Source organism: Balaenoptera borealis (assembly GCF_965194805.1).
Source record: "Balaenoptera borealis genome assembly, chromosome: 19".
NCBI classification, from domain to species: Eukaryota; Metazoa; Chordata; class Mammalia; order Artiodactyla; family Balaenopteridae; genus Balaenoptera; species Balaenoptera borealis.
Window position 1 is genome coordinate 58,599,011 of NC_138878.1, and position 26,154 is coordinate 58,625,164.

At 41.5% G+C, this 26,154-nt stretch overlaps 1 protein-coding gene across 7 annotated transcripts in view; it reads right to left on the minus strand.

Moving 5' to 3' along the window:
• ZNF235 (zinc finger protein 235) overlaps positions 1-26,154 on the minus strand; it is a 52,042-nt gene that overhangs the window by 18,123 nt on the left and 7,765 nt on the right. For 5 of the 7 annotated variants that reach the window (XM_082368471.1, XM_082368469.1, XM_082368466.1 and 2 more), the window contains 3 exons: positions 15,126-15,188; positions 11,761-11,887; positions 10,860-10,955 (listed from right to left, as the gene is read on the minus strand). In XM_082368471.1, the coding sequence (XP_082224597.1) occupies positions 10,860-10,955; positions 11,761-11,887; positions 15,126-15,140 (238 nt within the window). In that variant the 5' untranslated portion in view covers positions 15,141-15,188. Of the gene's footprint in view, positions 1-10,859; positions 10,956-11,760; positions 11,888-15,125; positions 15,189-15,867; positions 17,221-17,329; positions 22,609-26,154 lie in introns of those variants that run through there. The other 2 variants (XM_082368468.1, XM_082368470.1) reach the window with 2 other exon arrangements.

Sequence of the window (26,154 nt, forward strand, 5' to 3'; positions counted from 1 at the left end):
CCAAAACAATTAATAAAATGGTAATAGGAACATACATATCAATAATTACCTTAAATGTAAATGGATTAAATGCTCCCACCAAAAGACACAGACTGGCTGAATGGATACAAAAACAAGACCCATATATATGCTGTCTACAAGAAACCCACTTCAGACCTAGGGACACATACAGACTGAAAGTGAGGAGATGGAAAAAGATATTCCATGCAAATGGAAATCAAAAGAAAGGCGGAGTACCAATTCTCATATCAGACAAAACAGACTTTAAAGACTATTACAAGAGACAAAGGACACTATGAAATGATCAAGGGATCAATCCAAGAAGATATAACAATTGTAAATATTTATGCACCCAACATAGGAGCACCTCAATACATAAGGCAAATGCTAATAGCCATAAAAGGGGAAATCGACAGTATCACAATCAGAGTAGGGGACTTTAACACCCAACTTTCACCAATGGACAGATCATCCAAAATGAAAATAAATAAGGAAACACAAGCTTTAAATGATACATTAAACAAGATGGACTTAATTGATATTTATAGGACATTCGATCCAAAAACAACAGAATACACTTTCTTCTCAAGTGCTCATTGAACATTCTCCAGGATAGATCATATCTTGGGTCACAAATCAAGCCTTGGTAAATTTAAGAAAATTGAAATCATATCAAGTATCTTTTCCGACCACAATGCTATGAGACTAGATATCAATTACAGGAAAAAAATCTAAAAAATACAAATACATGAAGCTAAACAATACACTACTTAATAACTGAGAGATCACTGAAGAAATCAAAGAGGAAATCAAAAAATATCTAGAAACAAATGACAATGAAAACATGACGACCCAAAACCAATGGGATGCCAGCACAAGCAGTTCTAAGAGGGAAGTTTATAGCAATACAGTCCTATCTCAAGAAAGAAGAAACAACTCAAACAACCTAACCTTACACCTGAAGCAATTAGAGAAAGAAGAACAAAAAAACTCCAAAGTTAGCAGAAGGAAAGAAATCATAAAGATCAGATCAGAAATAAGAAGAAATGAAGGAAATGATAGCAAAGATCAATAAATCTAAAAGCTGGTTCTTTGAGAAGATAAACAAAATTGATAAACCATTAGCCAGATTCATCAAGAAAAAAAGGGAGACGACTCAAATCAATAGAATTAGAAATGAAAAGGGAGAAGTAACAACGGACACTACAGAAATACAAAGGATCGTGAAAGACTACTACAAGCAACTATATGTCAATAAAATGGACAACCTGGAAAAAAATGACTAAATTCTTAGAAAAGCACAACCTTCTGAGACTGAACCTGGAAGAAACAGAAAATATAAACATACCAATCACAAGCACTGAAATTGAGACTGTGATTAAAAATCTTCCAACAAACAAAAGCCCAGGACCAGATGTCTTCACAGGCGAATTCTATCAAACATTTAGAGAAGAGCTAACACTTATCCTTCTCAAACTCTTCCAAAATATAGCAGAGAGAGGAACACTCCCAAACTCATTCGACGAGGCCACCATCACCCTGATACTAAAACCAGATGAAGATGTCTCAAAGAAAGAAAAGTACAGGCCAATATCACTGATGAACATAGATGCAAAAATCCTCAACAAAATACTAGCAAACAGAATCCAACAGCACATTAAAAGGATCATACACCATGATCAAGTGGGGTTTATCCCAGGAATGCAAGGATTCTTCAATATACACAAATCAATGTGATACACCATATTAACAAACTGAAGGAGAAAGACCATATGATCATCTCAATAGATGCAGAAAAAGCTTTTGACAAAATTTAACACCCCTTTATGATAAAAAAAAAAAAAAACCCTCCAGAAAGTAAGCATAGAGGGAACTTACCTCAACATAATAGAGGCCATATATGACAAACCCACAGCCAACATCGTTCTCAATGGTGAAAAACTGAAACCATTTCCTCTAAGATCAAGAACAAGACAAGGCTGTCCCCTCTCACTATTATTCAACATAGTTTTGGAAGTTTTAGCCACAGCAATCAGAGAAGAAAAAGAAATAAAAGGAATCCAAATTGGAAAAGAAGTAAAGCTGTCACTGTTTGCAGAGGACATGATACTATACATAGAGAATCCTAAAGATGCTACCAGAAAACTACTAGAGCTAATCAATGAATTTGGTAAAGTAGCAGGATACAAAATTAATGCACAGAAATCTCTTGCATTCCTATACACTAACAAGGAAAGATCAGAAAGAGAAATTAAGGAAACACTTCCATTTACCATTGCAACAAAAAGAATAAAATACCTAGGAATAAATCTACCTAAGGAGACAAAAGACCTGTATGCAGAAAACTATAAGACACTGGTGAAAGAAATTAAAGATGATACACACAGATGGAGAGATATACCACGTTCTTGGATTGGAAGAATCAACATTGTGAAAATGACTATACTACCCAAAGCAATCTACAGATCAATGCAATCCCTATCAAACTACTGATGGCATTTTTCACAGAACTAGAACAAAAAATTTCACAATTTGTATGGAAACACAAAAGACCCCGAATAGCCAAAGCAATCTTGAGAAAGAAAAACGGAGCTGTAGGAATCAGGCTCCCGGACCTCAGACTATACTACACAGCTACAGTAATCAAGACAGTATGGTACTGGCACAAAAACAGAAAAATAGATCAATGGAACAGGATAGAAAGCCCAGAGATAAGCCCACGCTCATATGGTCACCTTATTTTTGATAAAGGAGGGAAGAATACACAATGGAGAAAAGACAGCCTCTTCAATAAGTGGTGCTGGGAAAACTGGACAGCTACACGTAAAAGAATGAAATTAGGGGCTTCCCTGGTAGCAGTAGTTAAGAATCTGCCTGCCAATGCAGGGGACATGGGTTCAAGCCCTGGTCTGGGAAGATACCACATGCCGCAGAGCAACTAAGCCTGTGTGCCACAACTACTAAGCCTGTGCTCTAGAAGCCACGAGCCACAACTACTGAAGCCTGTGCACCTAGAGCCTGTGCTCCGCAACAAGAGAAGCCACCTCAATGAGAAGCCTGTGCACCACAACGAACGGTAGCCCCTGCTCACTGTAACTAGAGAAAGCCTGCGCACAGTAATAGAGAAAGACCCAACGCAACCAAAAATAAAATAAATTATTTTTTAAAAAAAATTAGAACACTCCCTAACACCATACACAAAAATAAACTCAAAATGGATTAAAGACCTAAATGTAAGGCCAGACACTATAAAACTCTTAGAGGAAAACATAGGCAGAACACTCAATGACATAAATCACAGCAAGATCCTTTTTGACCCACCTCTTAGAGAAATGGAAATAAAAACAAAAATAAACAAGTGGGACCTAATGAAACTTAAAAGCTTTTGCACAGCAAAGGAAACCATAAACAAGACGAAAAGACAGCCCTCAGAATGGGAGAAAATATTTGCAAATGAAGCAACTGACAAAGGATTAATCTCCAAAATTTACAAGCGGCTCATGCAGCTCAATATCAAAAAAACAAACAACCCAATCCAAAAATGGGCAGAAGACCTAAACAGACATTTCTCCAAAGAAGATACACAGACTGCCAACAAACACATGAAAGGATGCTCAACATCATTAATCATTAGAGAAATGCAAATCAAAACTACAATGAGGTATCACCTCACACCAGTCAGAATGGCCATCATCAAAAAGTCTACAAACAATAAATGCTGGAGATGGTGTGGAGAAAAGGGAACCCTCTTGCACTGTTGGTGGGAATGTAAATTGACACACCCACTATGCAGAACAGTATGGAGGTTCCTTAAAAAACTAAAAATAGAACTACTATACGACCCAGCAATCCCACTACTGGGCATATACCCTGAGAAAACCATAATTCAAAAAGAGTCATGTACCACAATGTTCATTGCAGCTCTAGTTACAATGGCCAGGTCACGAAAGCAACCTAAGTGTCCATCAACAGATGAATGGATAAAGATGTGGCACATATATACAATGGAATATTACTCAGCCATAAAAAGAAACGAAACTGAGTTATTTGTAGTGAGGTGGATGGACCTAGAGACTGTCATACAGAGTGAAGTAAGTCAGAAAGAAAAAAATAAATACTGTATGCTGACACATATATATGGAATCTAAAAAAAAAAATGGTTCTGAAGAACCTAGGGGCAGGACAGGAATAAAGACGCAGACGTAGAGAATGGACTTGAGGACACGGGGAGGGGGAAGGGTAAGCTGGGACAAAGTGAGAGAGTGGCATGGACTTATATATACTACCAAATGTAAAACAGATAGCTAGTGGGAAGCAGCTGCATAGCACAGGGAGATCAGCTTGGTGCTTTGTGACCACCTAGAGGGGTGGGATGGGGGGGTGGGAGGGAGACACAAGAGGGAGGAGATATGGGGATATATGTATATGTATAGCTGATTCACTTTGTTATAAAGCAGAAACTAACACACCATTGTAAAGCAATTATACTCCAATAAAGATGTTAAAAAATAAATAATTTAAAAAATTTTTTAAGAAAGAAAAAAAAGAAGACCCTTTCAATGGCGTTTCTTTGACTTACTTGATTTTGACTGGTTTGAGTCTTGGGGACCATGGTTCCAAGCATATCCAAACAGAGGGAATTATCCTGCATATAGTTATAAAAAAAAAAAATCACTCTGGCTCGTGGGATTCTCTCAAAAGCTTTAAATGCGTGTTCACAGCTGCTGACTGCCAAGCAAATGATTTCCCTAAGATGAGAACATCAGAAAAGGAAGAAGAGGGGCTTTCCTGGTGATGCAGTGGTTAAGAATCCGCCTGCCAATGCAGGGGACACGGGTTCAAGCCCTGGTCCGGGAAGATCCCACATGCCACGGAGCAACTAAGTCCGTGCGCCACAACTACTGAGCCTGTGCTCTAGAGCCCGTGAGCCACAACTACTGAGCCCGCATGCTAAAACTACGGAAGCCCACACGCCTAGAGCCTGTGCTCTGCAATGAGAAGCCACCACAATAAGAAGGCCGTGCACTGCAAAGAAGACCCAATGCAGCCAAAAATAAAATAAATACATTTTTTAAAAAATTTAAAAGGAAAAGGAATAAGAGTGACTGACTTAAGGATTATGTACCTGGAACCCATGACCTGTGAATGTCACAGGGATTAAATAAAACCATGACCTATGGACCCCACATCAGGGATCAACAAAGTTGCAAGAATCACAGGGCAGTAGCAGAGAATGGCATTAATGCCTTACATTTTGATGACATCTCTCAGATAAGTTGAGACTTTGATTAAAAGGGGGAAAGGTTAAGAAATAACAAGCCCCAAATGGGGTCATCTGCCCCCATGACAGCAAACCAAGACATAACTGCAGTTTCAACCCCTCTCAGGAAGGTGACCTTTAAACAGACACTCTGAAATCTCCACATCAGCACCAGTGAGGTACGCCGCATAAGACGCATGCCTCCGTAAAAAGATGAGCTGGCCTAACACATTTCTTTTCTTTTGCTAACAACTTCCTTCTCCCACCCCCTTTCTGCCTATAAAAAACCTTCCATTTTGTACAGCTCCTTGGGGTGCCCTTCTAATTGCTAGGTAGAATGCTGCTCTATTCAAGAACGGCTGCAAACTATTATACATAGGATGGATAAACAACAAGGTCCTACTGTATAGCACAGGGAACTATATTCAGTATCCTGTGATAGACCATAATGAAAAAGAATGTATACATATAACTGAATCACTTTGCTGTACAGCAGAAATGAACACAACATTGTAAATCAACTCTACTTCAATAAATTTAAAAAATTAAAAAAGAATTGCTTGATAGGGCCAATTAGATTTTAAAAAGTACTATACCAACGTGAAATTTGTAGTTTTGACAAATTTACCATGGTCAGGTAAGGTGTTAACAATGGGCAAACCGGGTGAGGCATTTGCGGGAACTTTCTACACTATCTATGTACCATTTCTGTAACTCTCAAATTATAAATTTTCAAAAAGGGTGAATTTTACTTTATGTAAGTTGTTTCTCAATAAGGTTGATTAAGAAGCATTTCGACTAAAAAGCATTTTGATTAGTGCACAAATATTACACCATTCTCCACTAAAAGGAACCAGGAGTCCTTGGGCAGATGGCTGATTCCAAGGCTGGGTAAGAAAAATACAAGATGACAGGGAGGACTTTGTAGAGCCAGAAGGAAAGGAAACGCTCCAAAAACAAAAGGATGGGGCGCGGCACAAGGGTATAGGAGCCAACCTGAAAGAGCTCCCAATGGTCAAAGCAGGAACAATTTGACAGCAAAATAAACAATGCCATGTTGGATATAACCCAAAGTAAAAATATATATACCCGCATCCATACTGATCATAGGATAGGCATGAGGTGAGTTCTTGCTGTGGACAGACATTGATGTATCTGTGGGTGATGTGACATACTCCAGCAAAAACAGGAGTGGGAGGATACATAAAACGGGAATAGCAGAAAGTGACAACTGTTGAGACGGTATGAATATACAGACTACGCTATACTATTTTCATTACTTTTGCATTTTAATATTTCCAAAATAAAACGTTAAAGCCATGGAGAGGAGAAAAACCAGATCATCCAGATGGTGTGTGTATGTGGGGAGGGCGGAGAAGCAGAGAATTAACTTTTTAAATCGTCAGTTCAATTTTCAATAAAAGACATGATGATGAATGTTAAAACTGAACTCAACTGTGGGGTTACACATGGGATCCCATTAGATCATTTTTTTGTTTTATCACGTATGCCCCCAGGTTGGTGGTTTATTACATGATTATCTTAATGAAGCACATACACAATTTTAGGATTAACTAACTTTCTATGTTTTATACGTTTTTGAAATTCTTCCACTTCTGCAGTAGATGCTGCACTTGCAGGAAAATGGCAAATTGGCAGTTTGGGGGTCCACAAAAACGTTAACAGGTTTAAATCAGCGCCTCTACTAAGAGCAAACAGGCTTTAAGGCCTGACTCACCCACTTACAAGCTCTATGACATTTTCAAAGGCCTAAGTTTCATCCCATAAAAAACAGATAATCACCCAGGTGGTCAGGACTATTGAGAGGATTAAATGTATAAGGTGCTTCGTCTTTTTTTTTTTTTTTGGCTGTGCTGGGCAGCTCGCAGGATCTTAGTTCCCCAACCAGGGATTGAACCCGGGCCCTCAGCAGTGAAAGTGCAGAGTCCTAACCCTGGACCGCCAGGGAATTCCCAAGATGTTTCTTCTAATACTTATGATAAATGAGTTAAGAGTAATACCAAATTACACAAATTATACAACTTACTCAGAATTGCAAAAGGTTCATTTCAGTAATTTCTTCTCTTTTCCTACACAGATTCTCCTTGTCTACACAGCTGCATCTGTGACGTCTATAAATATCACATTTGAAATGTCTACCAGAAAACTTCACCTAGGTCACGTGATTGTTTAAGTATCAGGGGAGAGGGGCAGAGAGGATAAGATAAATGGCAGAGAAGACGACTGCCTGGCTGGGAATACGGATTCCACACACAAAAAACTGTTAAAACCAGTAAATGAATTAAAAGTATCAAGATACAATGTCAACATACAAAAATTAGTTGCATTTCTAGCCACTGTGGAAAACAGTATGGAAGTTCCTCAGAAAATTAAAAACAGAGTTGCCATATGATCCAGCAATCCCACTCCTGCACATATATCCAGACAAAACTACAATTCAAAAAGATGCATGCACCCCTATGTTCACAGCAGCACTATTCACAATAGCCAAGACATGGAAACGACCTAAATGTCCATCAACAGATGACTGGATAAAGAAGATGTGGTATATGTATACAATGGAACAGTACTCAGCCATAAAAAAGAACGAAATAGGGGCTTCTCTGGTGGCACAGTGGTTGAGAATCTGCCTGTCAATGCAGGGTTCGAGCCCTGGTCTGGGAAGATCCCACATGCCGTGGAGCAACTAGGCCCGTGAGCCACAATTACTGAGCCTGCGCGTCTGGAGCCTGTGCTCCGCAACAAGAGAGGCCACGATAGTGAGAGGCCTGCGCACCGTGATGAAGAGTGGCCCCCACTTGCCGCAACTAGAGAAAGCCCTCGCACAGAAACGAAGACCCAACACAGCCATAAATAAATAAAAATTTTAAAAAAACAACGAAATAATGCCATTTGCAGCAACGTGGATGGAACTAGAGATTATCATACTAAGTAAGTCAGGAAGAGAAAGACAAATACCATATGATATCACTTATATGTGGAATCTAAAAAATGACACATGAACCTATAAAAAAAAAAACCTATCTATGAAACAGAATGATAGACACGGAGAACAGACTGGTGGTTGCCAAGGTGGAGGGGTGGGGAAGGGACAGAGTGGGAGGTTGGGATTAGCAGATGCAAACTATTATATATAGAATTGTAAACAGCAAGGTCCTACTATACAGCACAGAGAACTATTGATATATTCAGTACCCTGTGATAAACCATAATGGAAAAGAATATTTTCAAAAAAGAATGTATATACATGTATAACTGAATCGCTTTGCTCTACAGCAGTAAATTAACATTGTAAACTATACTTCAATTAAAAAAAATTAATAGCATTTCTATACACAGTGAACAATTTGAAAACGAAATAAAACAATTCCATTTACAATAGCGTCAAAAAGAATAAAATACTTAGGAATGAACCAAGGAGGTGAAAGGCTTGTACACTGAAAGCTACAAAACACTGGTAAAAGAAATTAAAGACATTTAAAAAAATGGAGTGACATCTCATGTTCACGGACAGGGAGATCTAATATTACTTTGTCAATGCTACCCAAAGGGATCTACAGATTCAACTCAATCCCTGTCAAAATCCCAACACAGAAATAGGAAAACTCATCCTAAAGTTCATATGGAATCTCGAGGGAACCCAAATAGCCAAAACAATCTTGAAAAATTAGAAAAAAGTTGGTGGACTCACACCCTGATTTTAAAACTTATAAAGCTAATCAAAACAGTGTGGTACTGGCATCAAGACAGACATACAAACAGACCAAGGGAACAGACCAGAGAGCCCAGAAATAAACCACTGAATAGATGGTCAAATGATTTTGGACAAGGGGGCCAAGACCATTCAATGGGGAAAGGACCATCTTTTCAACAAATGGTTCTGGGAAAGCTGGATATTCACATGCAGAAGAATGAGGTTGGACCCCTCCTTACACCATATACAAAAATCAACTCAAAATGCATCAGACCTAAACATAAGAGCTAAAACTATAAAATCCCTAGAAGAAAACAGTAAAAGCTGCATGACGTTGGAGTTGGCAATGGTTTCTTAGATATGACACCAAAGGCGCAGGCGACAACAAAAATAATTGACAAATTTCATGTCATGAAAATTAAAAACTTTTGTGCATTAAAAGACCTTCTCCATAAAGTAAAAAGGCCACACACAGAATGAGAGAAAATACTTGTAAATCATATACGTGATGAGGGATATTCAAAATACACAAAGAACTCCTAAAAACAACAAACACCCTGATTCAAAAACGAGCAAAAGACTTGCATAGACATTTCTCCAAAGAAGATAAACACGTGGCCAATAAGAATATAAAAAGATGCTAAACATCACGAATCATTAGAAAAATGCAAATCAAAAACAATGGGATACCACTTCATACCCATTAGGATGGCTACTATAAAAAACAAACAAAAAATAACAAGTATTGGCGAGGATGCTACAAATTGTAACCCTTCTGCATTCCTGGTGGGAATGTAAAATGCTGCAGCTACTATGGAAAAAAGTATGGCAGTGTCTCAAAAAATTAAGAGAATTACCACATGATCCAGCATTTCTACCCAGGGTATATACACGAAAGAATGAAAAGCAGAGACTTAGATATCTGTACACCCACGTTCACAGCAGCATTATTCACAATAACCAAAAGGTTGTGAACAACCCAAATGTCCATCGACAGATGAAGAAAATGTGCTATATACATACAATGCGGTATTATTCAGCCTTAAAAAAGGAAATTCTGACACACATTGTAACATGGACGAACCTCGAAGATACCATGCTAAGTGAAATAAGCCAGACACAAAAGGACAAATACTGTATGACAAAGACAGAAGGTAGAACAGCGGTTACTAGGGCCTGGGGGTAAGGAGAGAACAAGGACTTGTTTAATGGGGACAGTTTCTGTTTGGGAAGATGAAAAAGTTCTGGAGATGAATAGTGTTGATGGTTGCACAACAACAGTGTGAATGTACTTAACGCCACTGAACTGTATACTTAAAAATGATTAAAATGATAAATTTTATGTTATGCATGGTTTTCCACAATTACAAAATATATATATGCTAGGAAGTCTGGAGGTGTAGTACTTAGACACAAATGAAGGTGATGGAGCGAAGATGGTATTTTAAAAGGAGTGGTCAAGGAAGGCCGTGGGTGAGATGAACTCCCGAGCAGAGACATGAATGAATAAGAGAGAGGGGTTGGAGGTTTGTGGGGTAGCATCCTCCCAGCCAGAGAAAAGAGAGGAAAAGGTCCTCATGCAGAAGCGTAATCCTCATATTTGAGGAACCGGTGAGGCTGGCAGAGGGCAAGGCAGGGGGAAATGACAGGAGAAAAATGCAGACCGTTAAGGCTGGGTGAACGGACACCGCTACAGGCCCTCAGGGGCCCCTTAAATACGCTGGATTTTATTCCGAGTGAAATGGGGAGCCAGGGGAGGGCCTGAAGTAGAGTGTGACATGACTGAGGTTTTCAAAGGGACTCTTTGCCTGCTGTACAGAGAAGAGACAGATTATCCAGAACAGAGGCAGGATAATGGGACTCTGGCGGCAAGGTCCTCCTCACCTGAATGCCCACCTCTCTGGGTCTGGACCTCCATCATCCAAAGCTTTTCCTCTCTCTCCAACTGGGATATCATATCTGGCTTGGAGGACTGGTGCCCTGAGAAAACATTAAAGGGAAAAAAACGTATTGAACAATTTTGGTTCCAATCCCATGACGGAAGGCTCCACCCTTCCCCCAAAGTTTATTGAACATTTTTGATCAGACCTGTTGTGAGAAATACATTCTCATTAGAAACACGTGACTACCCCCACGAATCACTGAAACAAAAGACTAAATGACCTGTGTCATCACCTCCTTTGCAGAGTCTCACTGTATTTACTGCAAGCGCTGCAGTTATTGCTACGATGTGCGCCGTTCTTGCTAAGGAGCTCTGACACTGCTACTTTATTCTACATTATTACAAGACTTATTACTAAATTAATTTCATGCCCCACCAATGGATCATGCCCCACCAATTTAAAAAAGACATAATATGTAAAGCAACTATACTCCAATAAAAACTAATTTAAAAAAATTAAAAAAGATATGAAAGTGGGGGAGAGAGGGATAAATTAGGAGATTGGGATGAAAAAAAAAGATATAATATGAAATGAGCCAGGTGCAGCCAAGCTCAACTGTTCACTTATAGTGCAGTTACAAAAGACAAATGTTTGCCTTGGAACAAAGACTAGAAACATCTTGTCTCTATGCTCCAAAGGGATTGGAAAACTCTGGTCTCTAAGGAGTTCCAAAGCCTGGAAGTCGTGGGCAGAGGCCAGGGATAATACTAAACATCCTATAATGCACAGGAGAGTCCCCATGACAAAGAAACCATCTGGCCCCAAAAGGCAGGAGTACCGAGGCTGGGAAACCCTGCCCATGGGGGATGAGGCCAAGTCACAGGGAGGGCGTTCGTCCTCACCCACTGAGAGCAGGTTCCGGAAGTTCTCCAGCATCACCTCTCGGTACAGCTTCCTCTGGGCGGAGTCCAGCAGCCCCAGCTCCTCCTCCGTGAAGGTCACGGCCACGTCCTTGAAGGTCACCGCCTCCTACGACACCAAACACATGTAGCCTCAATCTTACAACCAACCTCCCCTGGGAGAAGGGCAGCACTGGGAAGGTGGAGGAGGCACATGGGAGGCTGTTCCAGACTCTAAGCGACCTGAACCACCCTTTTCAGGACACCGTCTCCTCTTCCCCTTCCACAATCACACCAAAGATGCTGGAGTGGTGGGGGACGGTGGAGGAAGGAACGACAGGAAAAAATTTTAAAACCTTATATACATGCAATATGGTGCCCTTTATATAGCTGTGTCTCTAAAACTGTCACGGTTACATCAAGGCATACACGCATCTTACAATTTCACTGAAAGTGCCAAATTTTGTAAGAAATGTTGAGTTAATTTAGTCCCAACGGTATTTACAATAATAGTGCCTATCTCCTTCTCTCACTGGGCAGTACCACTGTTTTGTCAATGACTGCCAATCTAACCAGCCTTCAGTACCTCCGTGGGGGCAGGTAGGTAGTTCATTCTGTCTCAGGTACATGCTGTACCTGTCAACTGTGGCAGCATTCAGTGTCAAGTTTAAGAGCACAGGCTTTGGAGACTGACTGCCTCAGTTCACACTCTAAGGCTCTGTCCATTACTACCTTTGTGACCTTGGACAAGTCACCTAACTTCTCAATACCTCAATTTCCCCATCTGTACAAGGGCACAACACCATAGGGTACTTGATGGGATTAAATGAGAATATGCGAAGGGTTTAGGATATTATCTGACACTTTTTTTTTTCCCCACCTTGCTGCACGGCATGCAGGATCTTAGTTCCCCGACCAGGGATCGAACCCGTGCCCCATTCAGTGGAAGCGTGGAGTCTTAACCACTGGACTTCCAGGGAGTATCACGTTAGATACTCAAAAAAATGTCAGCCATCACTATTACTATTATCATCATTATTCACGGCTGCAATGGTATTTCATAAAAGTGAAAAAAATATACATTTAACCATTCCAAATAATTACACAATACAATAATTTAAGATTTTAAACTTACTAATAATGCTGCAAAAAACGCATTTTCACATAGATCTTAGCCAACTTGTCTGGTTATTTCCTTAGGCTAAGTTCCAAGAAGCTGCAACTGCACTGTCAAAAAAATATGCACCTTTGCTAGTAAAATGGCAATTTTCCCAATTAACTCTTCCTGTCACAGATCAAAAGTGTTCCTGATTGTCCATACTCTGGCCCAAACTGGACATTATCTTACTTCTTAAATCTTGGGTAATTTGGTAAGTGATAAAAACAGCTCTTTTTAAAAAGTTCCATTTATTTAACTTCATCAAAACATCTCTTTCAATATTTTCCCCCCACATATTGCTTGTTCATTTGCCTTGGTCGTAATCCTATTGAGGTAGCTGATGCATCAGTAAGATTCCTGTGAAGAATATTATGCCTTTTCTAGCATGTACAAATTCCCACGTTCACCCCTCACTCCTGTTTCCTGTGTCTCATGCCTTAGTATACGGCGTTTTCCTTTATGACAATTAAAATTATTTCTCTAGGGAATTTCCTGGCGGGCCAGTGGTTAGGACTCGGTGCTTCCACTGCCAGGGTCCCGGGTTCGATCCCTGGTCAGGGAACTAAGATCCCACAAGCTGCTCAGCCAAAAAAAAAAAAAATTATTTCTCTAAAGACTTAGCCCATCTCTACATTTGTTCCGACTGGAGTCCTGAGCATATGTGTATTAAACAACCAGTTGACACATCTGGCAAAGAAGAGACAGGCACTAAGAAAAGGAACAAACTGAGGGCAGTGTCATTTTTGGAGTCCTCCAGCCACGCCAGGCATACACACAACGTGGCCACAGGGCCCCAAGTGGAGCAGTCTCTTCTTCTGGGTCTCTCCGCTCATCCTCACTGGACACCTGAAAGTCCTGGCTCGGGCAATGGAAACTTTAGTGTCAGCTGAGGACTGAGTGGATTTTCACAGGTATCTGAAAGTTCACAAATCTGTTTCTGTTAAAATGCAGATAAGACCATCTATATCCTTACACAGCTGCTCCATGGAGTAAATGCCTGGCAAGTCCCTGCTGCTACTGGACTTTTCAAAATCAGTGTGTACCTCTTTAAAATACACTAACATGGCAGTGAACAAAACAGATACTTTTATAATACATACGTGGTGTAACTTAGAATTAAAGAATCTAGTTCTTGTTTGGAAACAAAATATTTTCTCTTAGTTCAGTATCAGCTGGACATTGTGGCCCGAAACCACGCTTTAGACATTCCAGCCACAAAACGTGAGGCTCCCCGTGAGAAAACAATTGAGTTCCCAAACTTTTAGGAAGAAAATGGCAGAGCTCTCAGAATTCCTGTTTGGGAAGAAAGGTTATATGTAGGAAAACGGTCACTGCAAACATCTTAAAATGGGAAAATTCATAAACCACATAAATATGGACAATAGAAAAAAATACTAGGTAAACTATGGAAAATGATGTGACCATTTAAGTTGTGGGAGCTATACAATTTTAAAAATCCAAAATGTGGGGCTTCCCTGGTGGCACAGTGGTTAAGAATCCGCCTGCCAAGGCAGGGGACATGGGTTCGAGCCCTAGTCCAGGAAGATCCCACAAGCCGCGGAGCAACTAAGCCCGTGTACACAACTACTGAGCCTGCACTCTAGAGCCCGTGAGCCACAACTACTGAGCCCGTGCACCACAACTACTGAGCCTGCACGCCTAGAGCCCGTGCTCCACAACAAGAGAAGCCACCGCAATGAGAAGCCCGCGCACCACCACGAAGAGCAGCCCCCACTCGCCACAACTAGAGAAAGCTCACGCACAGCAACGAAGACCCAACGCAGCCAAAAAGCAAAATTAAATAAATTAAAAAAATAAAAATCCAAAATGGTATTGAAAACTGTGATTACAAATCAACACACGTAAACACTAATGAAAAGGAATGTGAGAAAATGAAAACTGATTTGTAAACATGTTTATAATGTGGGAACTTTTTTTTTGGGGTAATGAATTCATTTTTTATTTTATTTTTTTTAACTTTTTGTTTTATATTGGAGTATAATTGATTATGGGAACATTTTTCGTTTTAAAAATTATCTATTAATTTTCACATCATTATGTGGAAATAAACAAAAAGCAAGGGGCCGCCATACAACAGTTCCTCAAGTGCCTTTGGCTCCCTTTACCCTTCCCCAGCAGGAGAAAAATATGTCCAGTCTTTGTGAAATGAGATGTCATTTTAAGAAACAGAAAAGCAAACCTGACTTACCTGGAATTTGGTCATTTTTTTCCTCTTCCTGCTGGGGAAAGGCCGAGTTCTGGGAAGGCAAAACTGGGGAAGGGAAAGAAAGCCATCGTGAGAGAGACGCTGGGAACAGCGCTAGCCCACGTGGTACTTCATGTGATCTGGAAGAGGGGCCCCCTTCTCTAGGCAAATGCAGTGACAACATAACCCAGTGAGAACAGGGGCGGGATTCCAGCTTCCCCTGGGCCTCCTCGGCCAGCTGCCTTAGTTCATGAGCAATCCATAAACAGCCCTTACCCACATGTTTCTTGTAGCTCCCAGAGTATTCCCGAGGCTGGCTATTAGAGGAAATGAGAGGCAGACAGGAAGTACCAACAACTTAATGGGGCTGATACCGAGCAGGGCCCTGTGGGGCTCCTGGGCACAAAGCCTTTCTGTGTCCCCCATTTCTTTGACTACAAGAAACTGCCTTCATTCAGCCTCCATGATCCTGAGTTCCAACAGGCAGATTCAAGCAGCTGTTCATTAGGGAAGGGAGGGGATGTGAGAAAAGGGAGAAACAAACAGTCGAGAGAAACAATAATGCAGCCTTGGGGCAAGGTCCTGGTTCCCCACCAATGGATACACACAACAATATCTCTGAGCTGTTTTGCAGATACTGAAACCCCCTCCAAGTGGGAGAAGTTAACGATGGTATGGTACCCACAAGCATGTAGACCCCAGTCCAGTTGAAACCTAAAGGTTGATGATGCCAACTCCTACTTACCTCACCACCAACCCATCAGGAGAATGTCCACGAGCTGATCACGCCCTTCTTGAACAATTACTATAAAACTTCCCACTATCCTCTCCAAGTGGGGACACAGTTTTTCGAGGCAGGAGCCCACCGTGTCCCCCTTTGCCTGGCAAAGTAATAAAGCTATTCTTTTCTACTTCACCCAAAACTCTGTCTCCAAGATTCAATTCCACACCCGTGTACAGAGAAGCTGAGCTTTTGACATCAGGGCCAAAATGCCTGGGTTCAAATTCTGGTGTTTCTACTTATCACGTTCTACTTACTAGTCGCATAAACCTTGAGCAAGTTATTAATCTCTCTGTGCCTCAATCCAGTCTACCTGTAAATGGGTATAATAATGCCAGAATTCCCTCCTGCAGCTTCAGACAAGCAGGTGCTCTTAAGATTCATAAAACTGCCTTTGCGAATCTGCTTTACAGAAGATGAATCTTAGGAAACACAGAATTCAGAGATGATGACTGTCCCTTTACTTACCCTTACTCTCCAAAAAAAGCCTAATTCTAACTGGTGGGCTCACAGATGATTTGTGCTGCTGTTAATGAACGTTAAATTGCCACGGATTTTTTTTCCCTTAATAGGTGTAACTACTTGCACGTGTTATTAAGCTGAAAGAACTCAACGAAGTTTCTTCTCGCATATGCATGAAGGTAAACAATGATTAATAAAAACCTAAGACTAAGAAATCGTGTTGCATTTCAATTAACAATACGGGGTTGTTATACAATACTGAACATTTTTAACTTAAGCCTGACTACATCGCAGGCACTGTGCAAAGCCGTGACCACGATCATTTCTGTCTGGGATAAACCACAGAGGACTTTTCCCAGGATCCAGCTGAAGATAACTCTCCTTCCTAAACAAGCGTCCAGAAAGAATCCAGGAATCCAAGAACAAACCCACGTCAGTGATCAGGGAAGGGACAATGGGTCTGCAGCTGGAGCTCCGACCCCATCCCGGGCTCGCAGGAGCTTCCCAACAACAGGGCGCCTGAGTATTATCATTGAATTTATGGTAACATCCAACATTTTACCATGCACTAGGCACTGTTTTTAAGCTTTTAAAATATAATCTCACTTAATCCTCAAAAGAACATCATTGGGAAGGAACTAACTGCAGGAAACTGAGGCAGAGAGAGATTAAGCAACCCGCTCAATAATTTACCGCAAAAAACAGACAGAGCTGGCCCGTAGTTGCGGTAGGAGGGCTGGGGGAGCAGAGAGCGCGGGAGACCGTCAAACTCAATGTAGGATGCGAGCCCGCCCCCGACGCGGGAGGTTCGCCGAGGGGATGCACACCGCCGCCGCTGCGCCCCCCCCCCCCCCCGCCCTCCGCCGCTCGCCGCGGCTTCCCTGCCCCAGGAGCGAGGACCGGGTGGCCCCACGCAGAGGCCGAGAAGGCTCGGAGGGATCACAGGGACGCTGGGTTAACTCACCGCCCTGGGAGTAATCTCGGCCCCGACCTCGCCTTCCCGGAGCGGAAGTGCCTCGGGCTACACACAGTTCCCGGACTACACTTCCCAGAATCCCCAGGGGGAAGCGTCTCGGATTTCACGAACCTCCTGGACTACATTTCCCAGAATGAAGTTCACAGAACCGCTCTTCCCACCAGCTGTCTCGGGTTTTGACTGTGGAGCGGGCTCGGATTTAGTCACTGTTGGTGGAACTGTCAGATTCCTTTTGTTTTACTCATTTCTTAAAGCTCATGAGAAAATAACGTAAGCAGATAGTTTTTCGGGTACCAATAATTGCGAATTTTTAAAAAATGCGGCCGTATAAGAGAGAAAAGAGAGGCTTGTATTACGAAAGTAAGTTAAAACCTAACATTTTTAGCGGAGGCAACGGGTAGACTAAAAAGTGGGAAACGTGAAAGTGACCTAGGCTGAACTGCCTAACACAGAACTTAAGGAACACTGGATTTCAAACTTGTTTTCAATGCTGACTCCCCAAATATCAGCAATAAACCTTGTAATGAGACAAAAACGTAGTTTATTGCTACGTGGTGACACCATCTCCACAGAGCTTCCGCACCTTGACACTGTCCGCGGAGCCAGGAAGACAAGGCTGGAAGTCACTGAGAATTGGAAGTTTGGTTTAAGGCGGGGTCTTTCAGTGCAAAAGACGAATGGGACTGCATGGCGGTCATGATGCTGCAGTCCAGGATTGGTGGGAAGAGCAAGGATTTTTGTAGGCGAGGAGCCTACAGGTGCAAACTGCTGATGTTCTTTAAAGAGATGGAAGAGTTGATGGGTGCTTGTGGAAGTTCCTTTAATGAACAATCAAGCAATTTGTTTGGGCAGGAATCTTCTGGAATAATAAAGGCATGCTAGTAAAACTGACCAGTTATGTTAATGTACACAGTAAGTTGTGGGAGGGAAGGTAGGTAGGTAGGAAGTCTCAGTCTTCAGTTTCCAAGCTGCCTTGGGGGGAGGGGAGAGGTTGGAATAAAGTGTTTTGACTCCTTTGCTTCCTTTATTCAGCAAGGCACCTAAGGGCTCTTGAGAGCGTTCTGTGGAATGAGCGGTTCATTCCAATATGCTAAGAATTTGCAAAAAGTCTATACCCACATCGATTAGGCTGTAAAAGCGAAGTATCTTGAACTTCATTTTAAAAAAACATAGTGGTTGTTATGGCAAACAAAAGCAGCTCCACTGCAGGGAATTTAAAAAAATATTGTGATGTGTGCATATATAAAATCCTGAATTGTTTTCTAATTCATTTGGCTTCAGACATTTCAGTACATATTTCTATTCTGCTCCTGATATAAATAGTGTCTGGTGAGTGAATAAGCCAAGTGAACCAGGAAACCATGGTTTTTCTCCTAGGCAGGGAATATATTTTGTAGCTTTTTATTATGAAAGTTTTCAAAAATTGACAAAAGTAGGGGGGGATGGGGATGACATGCATTTGTGCCCAGGAGGACCCCAGAGGGTCCTGCTCAGTTTCACTCCATTGTTCATTTTTTGTGTCATTAAATAATTTCTTCTTCTAGCCTATGTGTTTCCTATCAAGTAAAAGTTAAATCTAAAGGCCTGATTAGACTTTTTTTTTGCAGTTCACATTTTGAAAAATATTTATTAAATGGCCTGATAAGAAATGTCCTAATTTTTTTTTAACATCTTTACTGGAGTATAATTGCTTTACAATGGTGTGTTCATTTCTGCTGTATAACAAAGTGAATCAGCTATACATATACATATATCCCCATATCTCTTCCCTCTTGCGTCTCCCTCCCACTTTCCCTATCCCACCTCTCTAGGTGGACACAAAGCACCGAGCTGATCTCCCTGTGCTATGCGGCTGCTTCCCACTAGCTATCTATTTTACATTTCGTAGTGTATATATGTCCATGCCACTCTCTCACTTCATCCCAGCTTCCTGATTAGATTTAAGTTCATCTCTTTCGACAAAGAGACCACTTCATAGGTAGAACTGGAAACATCTGAACAAAGACCAAATGAAGCCAATACAAATCCTGGGCAAAACACCTTTGAATAGGAAAAAAAAAATAACAGCAAATATGTGAAAAACAGTGGTCTTATTTTATTTTTTTGGCCACGCGTCTTGCACGATCTTAGTGACCGGCAGTGAAAGCGCCGAGTCCTAACCACTGGACGGCCAGGGAATTCCCTAAATTGGGACATTTTTGAAAGTGAAAACGGGTACAGTTCCTAATTACACTAAGGCAACAGATATAATTTGGCACTATTATACAGACAACTGGGAGATAGGGTCACCGCACTAATGGGGATTGATATAATTCTATTTTCTAGTACCTAGATGGCCACTGTCACCTAGGATGTCCCAATAACCAAGCCAGAAGACTAACTGGAACAAAAAACACACACCTGCAGAAACTGAGCTGCAAGAGGAGAGGGATGAAACTTGAATTTTAAAAAAATGATAATAGGATTATTTCAGGAAACTGAAGTTCAGCATGTATGTGTGCATAAGTGCATGAGCAAGGGCCCACACACTCATCTAAGTCCCATCTCCAATTTACCAATTAAAAGTCTCAGTAGATGAATTTAAGGGGAGGATTACCAATGATGAGGGCAAAGATAGTAATCTCAAAGACTAAGTGAAAGAAATTTCTCAAAATACAGCACAGAAATACCATCAGTTGGAAATCAGTGATGGGAAGAGAGGAGATGTGAAACGTATATCCTGGAAATCTATCATGTGAGTAAAAGGAATTCTGAAAATTGGAGAAGGAAACAACAGAGGCAAGAAAATAATGAACTAGATAATGAACGAACATTTTCTTGATCTGAAGAAACAACGCTGCAGACTGATAAGGCTACCAAAGGTCATGCCTGGATTGACGAGAAAAGGAAAAATTCCCATCTTGGCAGAATTCTGGAATTCTAAGATTAAAGTGAAAATCTTAGAACCCTCCAAGCAGAAAGAACAAGCTACTCATAAAAGCAAAAGAATCCATTGATATTGAACTTTTCCTCTACAAAACAGGAACACAGAAGTAAGTAGAAGCACTTTCTACTTAGAATAGCAAGCCAACAGTTCTGTACTGAAGCTAGACATCACTTACTTGTCAGGGCAAAAGGAAGGATGAGCATGAATTCAGACAGTATTGCCCCACAGGAGGAAAATACTCAAAATGAAACAGAATTGCTAAGCAGCAAATGCTGTCGCTCCTAAGAGCTATAAGCCTAAAGAGAATGAGCAGCCTCATGAACTCGGTGGAACCAAGGTGCCCGCTGGTTCTGTGCTGGTTCCAGTTATTTCCGTATCATCAGGAAGCAGCAACTCCAGAACATCGTTTTATCAACCAGGAGAGGCTGGCAAATAAGACCAGTGCAGTATCCTGCTCATCCAGCAGAGGTCGCACTCCACGAGAAGCGGGTCACTGTCCCAGCCCCCGATTCTAGGCAGTAGTGAGATTCTTCCCAGGAGGAGAGGCAGCCATAAGAACACAGCTCTGTAGCTCTAAGGGGGGATAACCTCACTTGAAAGAGTGTGGGTGAGTTTACTTGATCATTTCAGATATCCCATTTTACATAGATTTATTGCTTGAGTAAACTGACATTCACTGCAAAATCTAAAAAGTAGAAGAAACATTCCATAAAATCCTCCTTATCAGAACAAGTTGTTGTTTATACAAGGTGTCCTTCACATGCTATCTGATGCACATATACACACGTACATATGTTCATATGTTTTTGATATTAATCTGTAGACAGAACCTATTTTCCGTAAAGCCAATTATGTCCCATCATGTTTGTGCCATCATTTTAACAGCTCCATGTTATTAAAAGCATATCAAAGCATATCAAATCTTACTCAAATTCTTATTGAGGAACACTCGTTATATCCATTTGTTGAAAACTTAGTGACATCATTCATGGTACTTATCTTTTCTATGCTTTAAATTTCCTAATTTAAATTTAAATTCCTGTTCTAAGATTTGCAGATCGAAGAGAGATACACATTAAACATTTCAAAATATACTAACTCCTCTCTGAAATTTATACATTTTTTTACAGCTACCCATAGAGAAAACTGTGTAAGAATGTCAAGCCTACACCAATAATGAAAACATCTGAAAATAAAATGACCACATGCAACAATTTAAAAAACATTTTTTTTTCTTGAGGATTAGGAGGGGGAACTTTGGATAGGGAACTTGACAAAATTAATATTCTTCAAATCCAACACAGCCCTACCTAACAAATGTTGATGGGAGAGATGCTATAGCACTCTGAATATAATCACATCAAAGCCTCAATGAAAAGATGAAGAATAAAAAAACTAATCAGTTTAAAGTTTACTGTGACAACTTTTGTCATTAGCAACTACTTTTGACACTTTCTAAGTGTTACAGAAAAATTCTACTTTAACACTCTAGTGGGGTCAAAAGATTTAAGTGTTACGGAGTATTCAGTTAGTGAAAGATTAACGAAAGTAATTTTTTAGCCAGGCTATACCATCACAAAAATCATAAAGGATAGCTGAATTCAGATTGTTTACAAGAGATGGAATATGAAACAGAGTCCCAAATACTAAGAACCCAATTTGAGAACTGTTTTGTAAATTAGCCAACGATAGCCCCTGTTTACTGGCCCTATGTTGTTTACTTTTTTTTTTAATTTTGAGTTTATTCTTTTTTTTTTTTTTAATTAATTAATTTATTTATTTTAATGGCTGTGCTGGGTCTTCGTTTCTGTGCGAGGGCCTTCCCCAGCTGTGGCAAGCGGGGGCCACTCTTCATCGCGGTGCGCGGGCCTCTCACTATCGCGGCCACTCCCGTTGCGGAGCACAGGCTCCAGACACGCAGGCTCAGCAATTGTGGCTCACAGGCCCAGTTGCTCCGCCGCATGTGGGATTTTCCCAGACCAGGGCTCGAACCCGTGTCCCCTGCATTGGCAGGCAGATTCTCAACCACTGCGCCACCAGGGAAGCCCCTTACTTTTTTTTTAATTGAGGTATAGTTGATTTACAATGTTGTGTTAATTTCTGCTGTACAGCAAAGTGACTCAGTTATACATATATATATATATATCTTCTTTTTCATATTCTTTTCCATTATGGTTTATCAGAGGATATTGAATACAGTTCCCTGTGTTATACAGTAGGACCTTGTTGTTCTATGTTATTTACTTCTTTATAGCCGCCTGGGACCATGAGCTCAAAAGCCTGCTGGTGCCAAACTGAAATCCTCATGTAATCAATTATTTTAATACAGCCCAAATGAGCACATTTTTTTTAATTAATTAATTTATTTATTTATGGCTATGTTGGGTCTTCGTTTCTGTGCGAGGGCTTTCTCTAGTTGTGGCAAGTGGGGACCACTCTTCATCGCGGTGCGCGGGCCTCTCACTATCGCGGCCTCTCATGTTGCGGAGCACACGCTCCAGAAGCGCAGGCTCAGTAATTGTGGCTCACGGGCCCAGTTGCTCCGCGGCATATAGGATCCTCCCAGACCAGGGCTCGAACCCGTGTCCCCTGCATTGGCAGGCAGATTCTCAACCACTGCGCCACCAGGGAAGCCCATGAGCACATTTTAAGTCATTTGGAGCCTGCTTATTTTGTACACTCTGGCAAATTGCATCCAACATCTGCTAGCCAGAGATTAAGACAAACCCTGGAGCTGTAACAGACCCTAAGCAGCTGCTGCCTTTCGGAGTTCTCTGACCCCAAGGCTCCACCTTGTACTGCCAAGCGACATCACTTAGACCTGTAAGCCCCCGCCCCCCGCTCCAATCCCCACCTCCCCCGGAAGTTCCCTTGCCCTCTTTCTCTTCTCAGTGGTGGTAGTGGCCACCCACCGTAGTCTCTGGAAGGTCTCATGCTCTGAGACTTCCCTTCACACATGCGATCTTATCAAAGCACCAACCCAATGAACCTGATTGGGTACCACTGCCACTTCCTGGTCATTTCTTTTTCCTTGATCAGCCCCGAAATCTTCCCACTCACTATAAGAACAAAGGCTGGGGAAAGAACAGGAGCCAATCACACACCAGTATAAGACCAAATTTGATGATGAATTGTAGTACTATTGGTCTTCTGCATTTTGACTATCTACTTGAATTAGTTTTATTAAGACCATTGGATTCTTCTGAATATATTTTATATGAAAAATTTCAGATGAACTTAATATAATTTTCTCCCTTTTATATACATTTTCTCTCTTTAATCATAAAACAAACAAGTTCTGAGCACGCCTACAAAGCACTAAGCAATGCTTAGTAAGGCTGTGTGGCTTCAGCAGTGAACAAAAGCTCTGCCCTCATGGAGCTTACATCCTAGTGGAAATCAATCTTGGCATGTCTATGATCACACTTTTAAGGACCTGATCATAGTCATCCTTTCTAAGGCCTCCCTCCTGAGTAATGTGTGATAAATGCCACCGTTCTGACTGATGCCCTTAGTGTACCACTTACGAGGGTTCTCTGCTGTGTGGGCTCTTAACCACTGGGATGTGTCGAGCTACTCCTGAAACACAGACTTTATTTTTTTTTTGGCCACGCAGCATGCGGGATCTTAGTTCCCCGTCCAGGGACTGAACCCGTGTCCCCTGCAGTGGAAGCGCAGAGTCTTAACCACTGGACCGCCAGGGAAGCCCCTGAAACACAGACTTTAATGAAAATATTTTCTCTTCTATTTGACCAGAGGATTAGATGAATTTAGACCTCACTGAAGTCTTTGACAGACACCATTTCATAGAACTGTTTCCCTACGTGGATCCTCGGATAAAGTTCCTCCCACTCTCATCACTTCTTCAAAATTCATCTTGGATAAATGTGATGATTTACAAAATGTGATCTCCAACTGAAGCGCTGACCGCATAGCTCATAATGGTAAGGTTTCTCTCCTGTGTGAACAGTTTGATGATTCTGAAGTCACAAGAACCATCTGAAAACCATACTGTATACACTTTCATATTTTTATGGTTTCTCTCCAGAGTGGAGACTATGATGAAGTTGAAGTCTTGAGGTGTAACCGAAGCACCTAGTACACATCCCCTATTTATAGTGTTTCTCTTCCACGTGGATCCTCCAATTAATCCAGAGAAGACTTTCCCACACGCCTCACAATTTTATGGTTTTCTCCCCACGCCCCCAACCCCGAGTATGGGCTCTCTGGCAGGCTTGAGGCTATAGATTCTGACATAGTCTTTACCCTTTACTTCTCACATCTGAATGTTTTCTCTTCACTGCTGTCTCTCTGATGGACCAGAATGGCCTGACCGAAGCCCTTTCCACAGTCCTTGCAATTACAGGGCTTCTGTCCTGTGTGGATCCTACAATGAATTTTAAGATCTTCGCTATGACTGAAGTCTTTTCCACACTCCTCACATTTGTATGGTTTCTCACCAGTAGAAAACTGAACCTGACATCGCAAACTCCAACTTCAAGCCCTGCCCATACTCCTCACGCTTATAAGGTTTCCTTCAATTGGGTGCCTTCTGATGAACTTTAAAATATGAATTGATAGAAGCAGCTCTTTTTTAAAAAATAGGGATTGTCTCCTGTATGGACTACCAGATGAATTTCAGAACGGGAGTTTCTCCTGAAGTTCTTCCCACATGCTCATATTTATCTTGTTTCTCTCCAGTGTGGACTCCTTGACGGGCCTGAAGACTTGAAGACTGAAGCCCTCATCACGTACTTAGCATACACACGGTTGCTCTCCAGTGTGGATTTTATGATAGGCCTAGTAGTGTTAGAGCTGGCTGAGCCCTTACCAGATTCCTCACATTTACAGGGTTTCTATCCCGTGGGGAATCCCCTGATGAATGTAAAGATTTGAGCTACAGATGAAGCCCTTCCTGCTTTCCTCACATTTGGACAGTTTCTCTCCCACGCGAACTTTCCAGTAAGCATTCTGTGCGGGTGTACGATGGAAGCTCCTCCCACATACATCAGGGTTGATGGGTTTCTCCTCAGTGTGGATTCTCTAATGGCCCTGAGGATGCAAGGTGTGAATAAAGGCCCTACCGCACTCCTGACAGTTAATAGCGTTTCTCTCCTGTCTGGATTTTGCAATGAACACTAAGCGCTGATCTACAGCTGAAGCCTTTCCCATATTTGTGAGCTCTGAAAGAAGCCCTTACCACACCTAAAGCATTTTCTTCCCATGTGAAGCCTCCAACGAATACAATGAGCTGAGCTGTAACAGAAGCCTCTCCCGCATTCGTTACATGTGTCAAGCGTCTTTCTGAAATAGACTCGCTGATGAAGATCAAAGTCGGAGACATTACTGAAGGCTTTTGCACACGCAGCACACTGGCAGCTTTTCTTTGCTGTATGCATTATTCTACGCTGATCACTGGTTAATAGCTTCATTCTGGCTTTTCCATAATTACTGGAGTTATGAGATTTCTCTCTTTTGCAAACTCTCTGAATGTCATAGTGGTCTAAGATACAACCAAGCTGCCAACACACCAATCATGCTTCGTGGTTCTTTTTTCATGGGAACTTGCTGACATCCACTCTGATTATCCTGTGCTTCGGTCAGATATGTTTTCCACAAAGTTTCTAAATTTAGACAGACATCTAAACGTTTGAGATTTTTTTTTTCAGTTTTTCAATTCACTGTTACATGACTTCAGAGGAATTGTTTTGAGAACTTCACTTCCTTCCCTGTAAGAACAGTCAATTAAAAGTTGTCTCTCCTGGGGACTTTCCCAGTGGCGCAGTGGATAAGAATCCACCTGCCAATGCAGGGGACACGGGTTCGAGCCCTGGTCCAGGAAGATCCCACATGCCGCGGAGCAACTAAGCCCGTGCGCCACAACTAC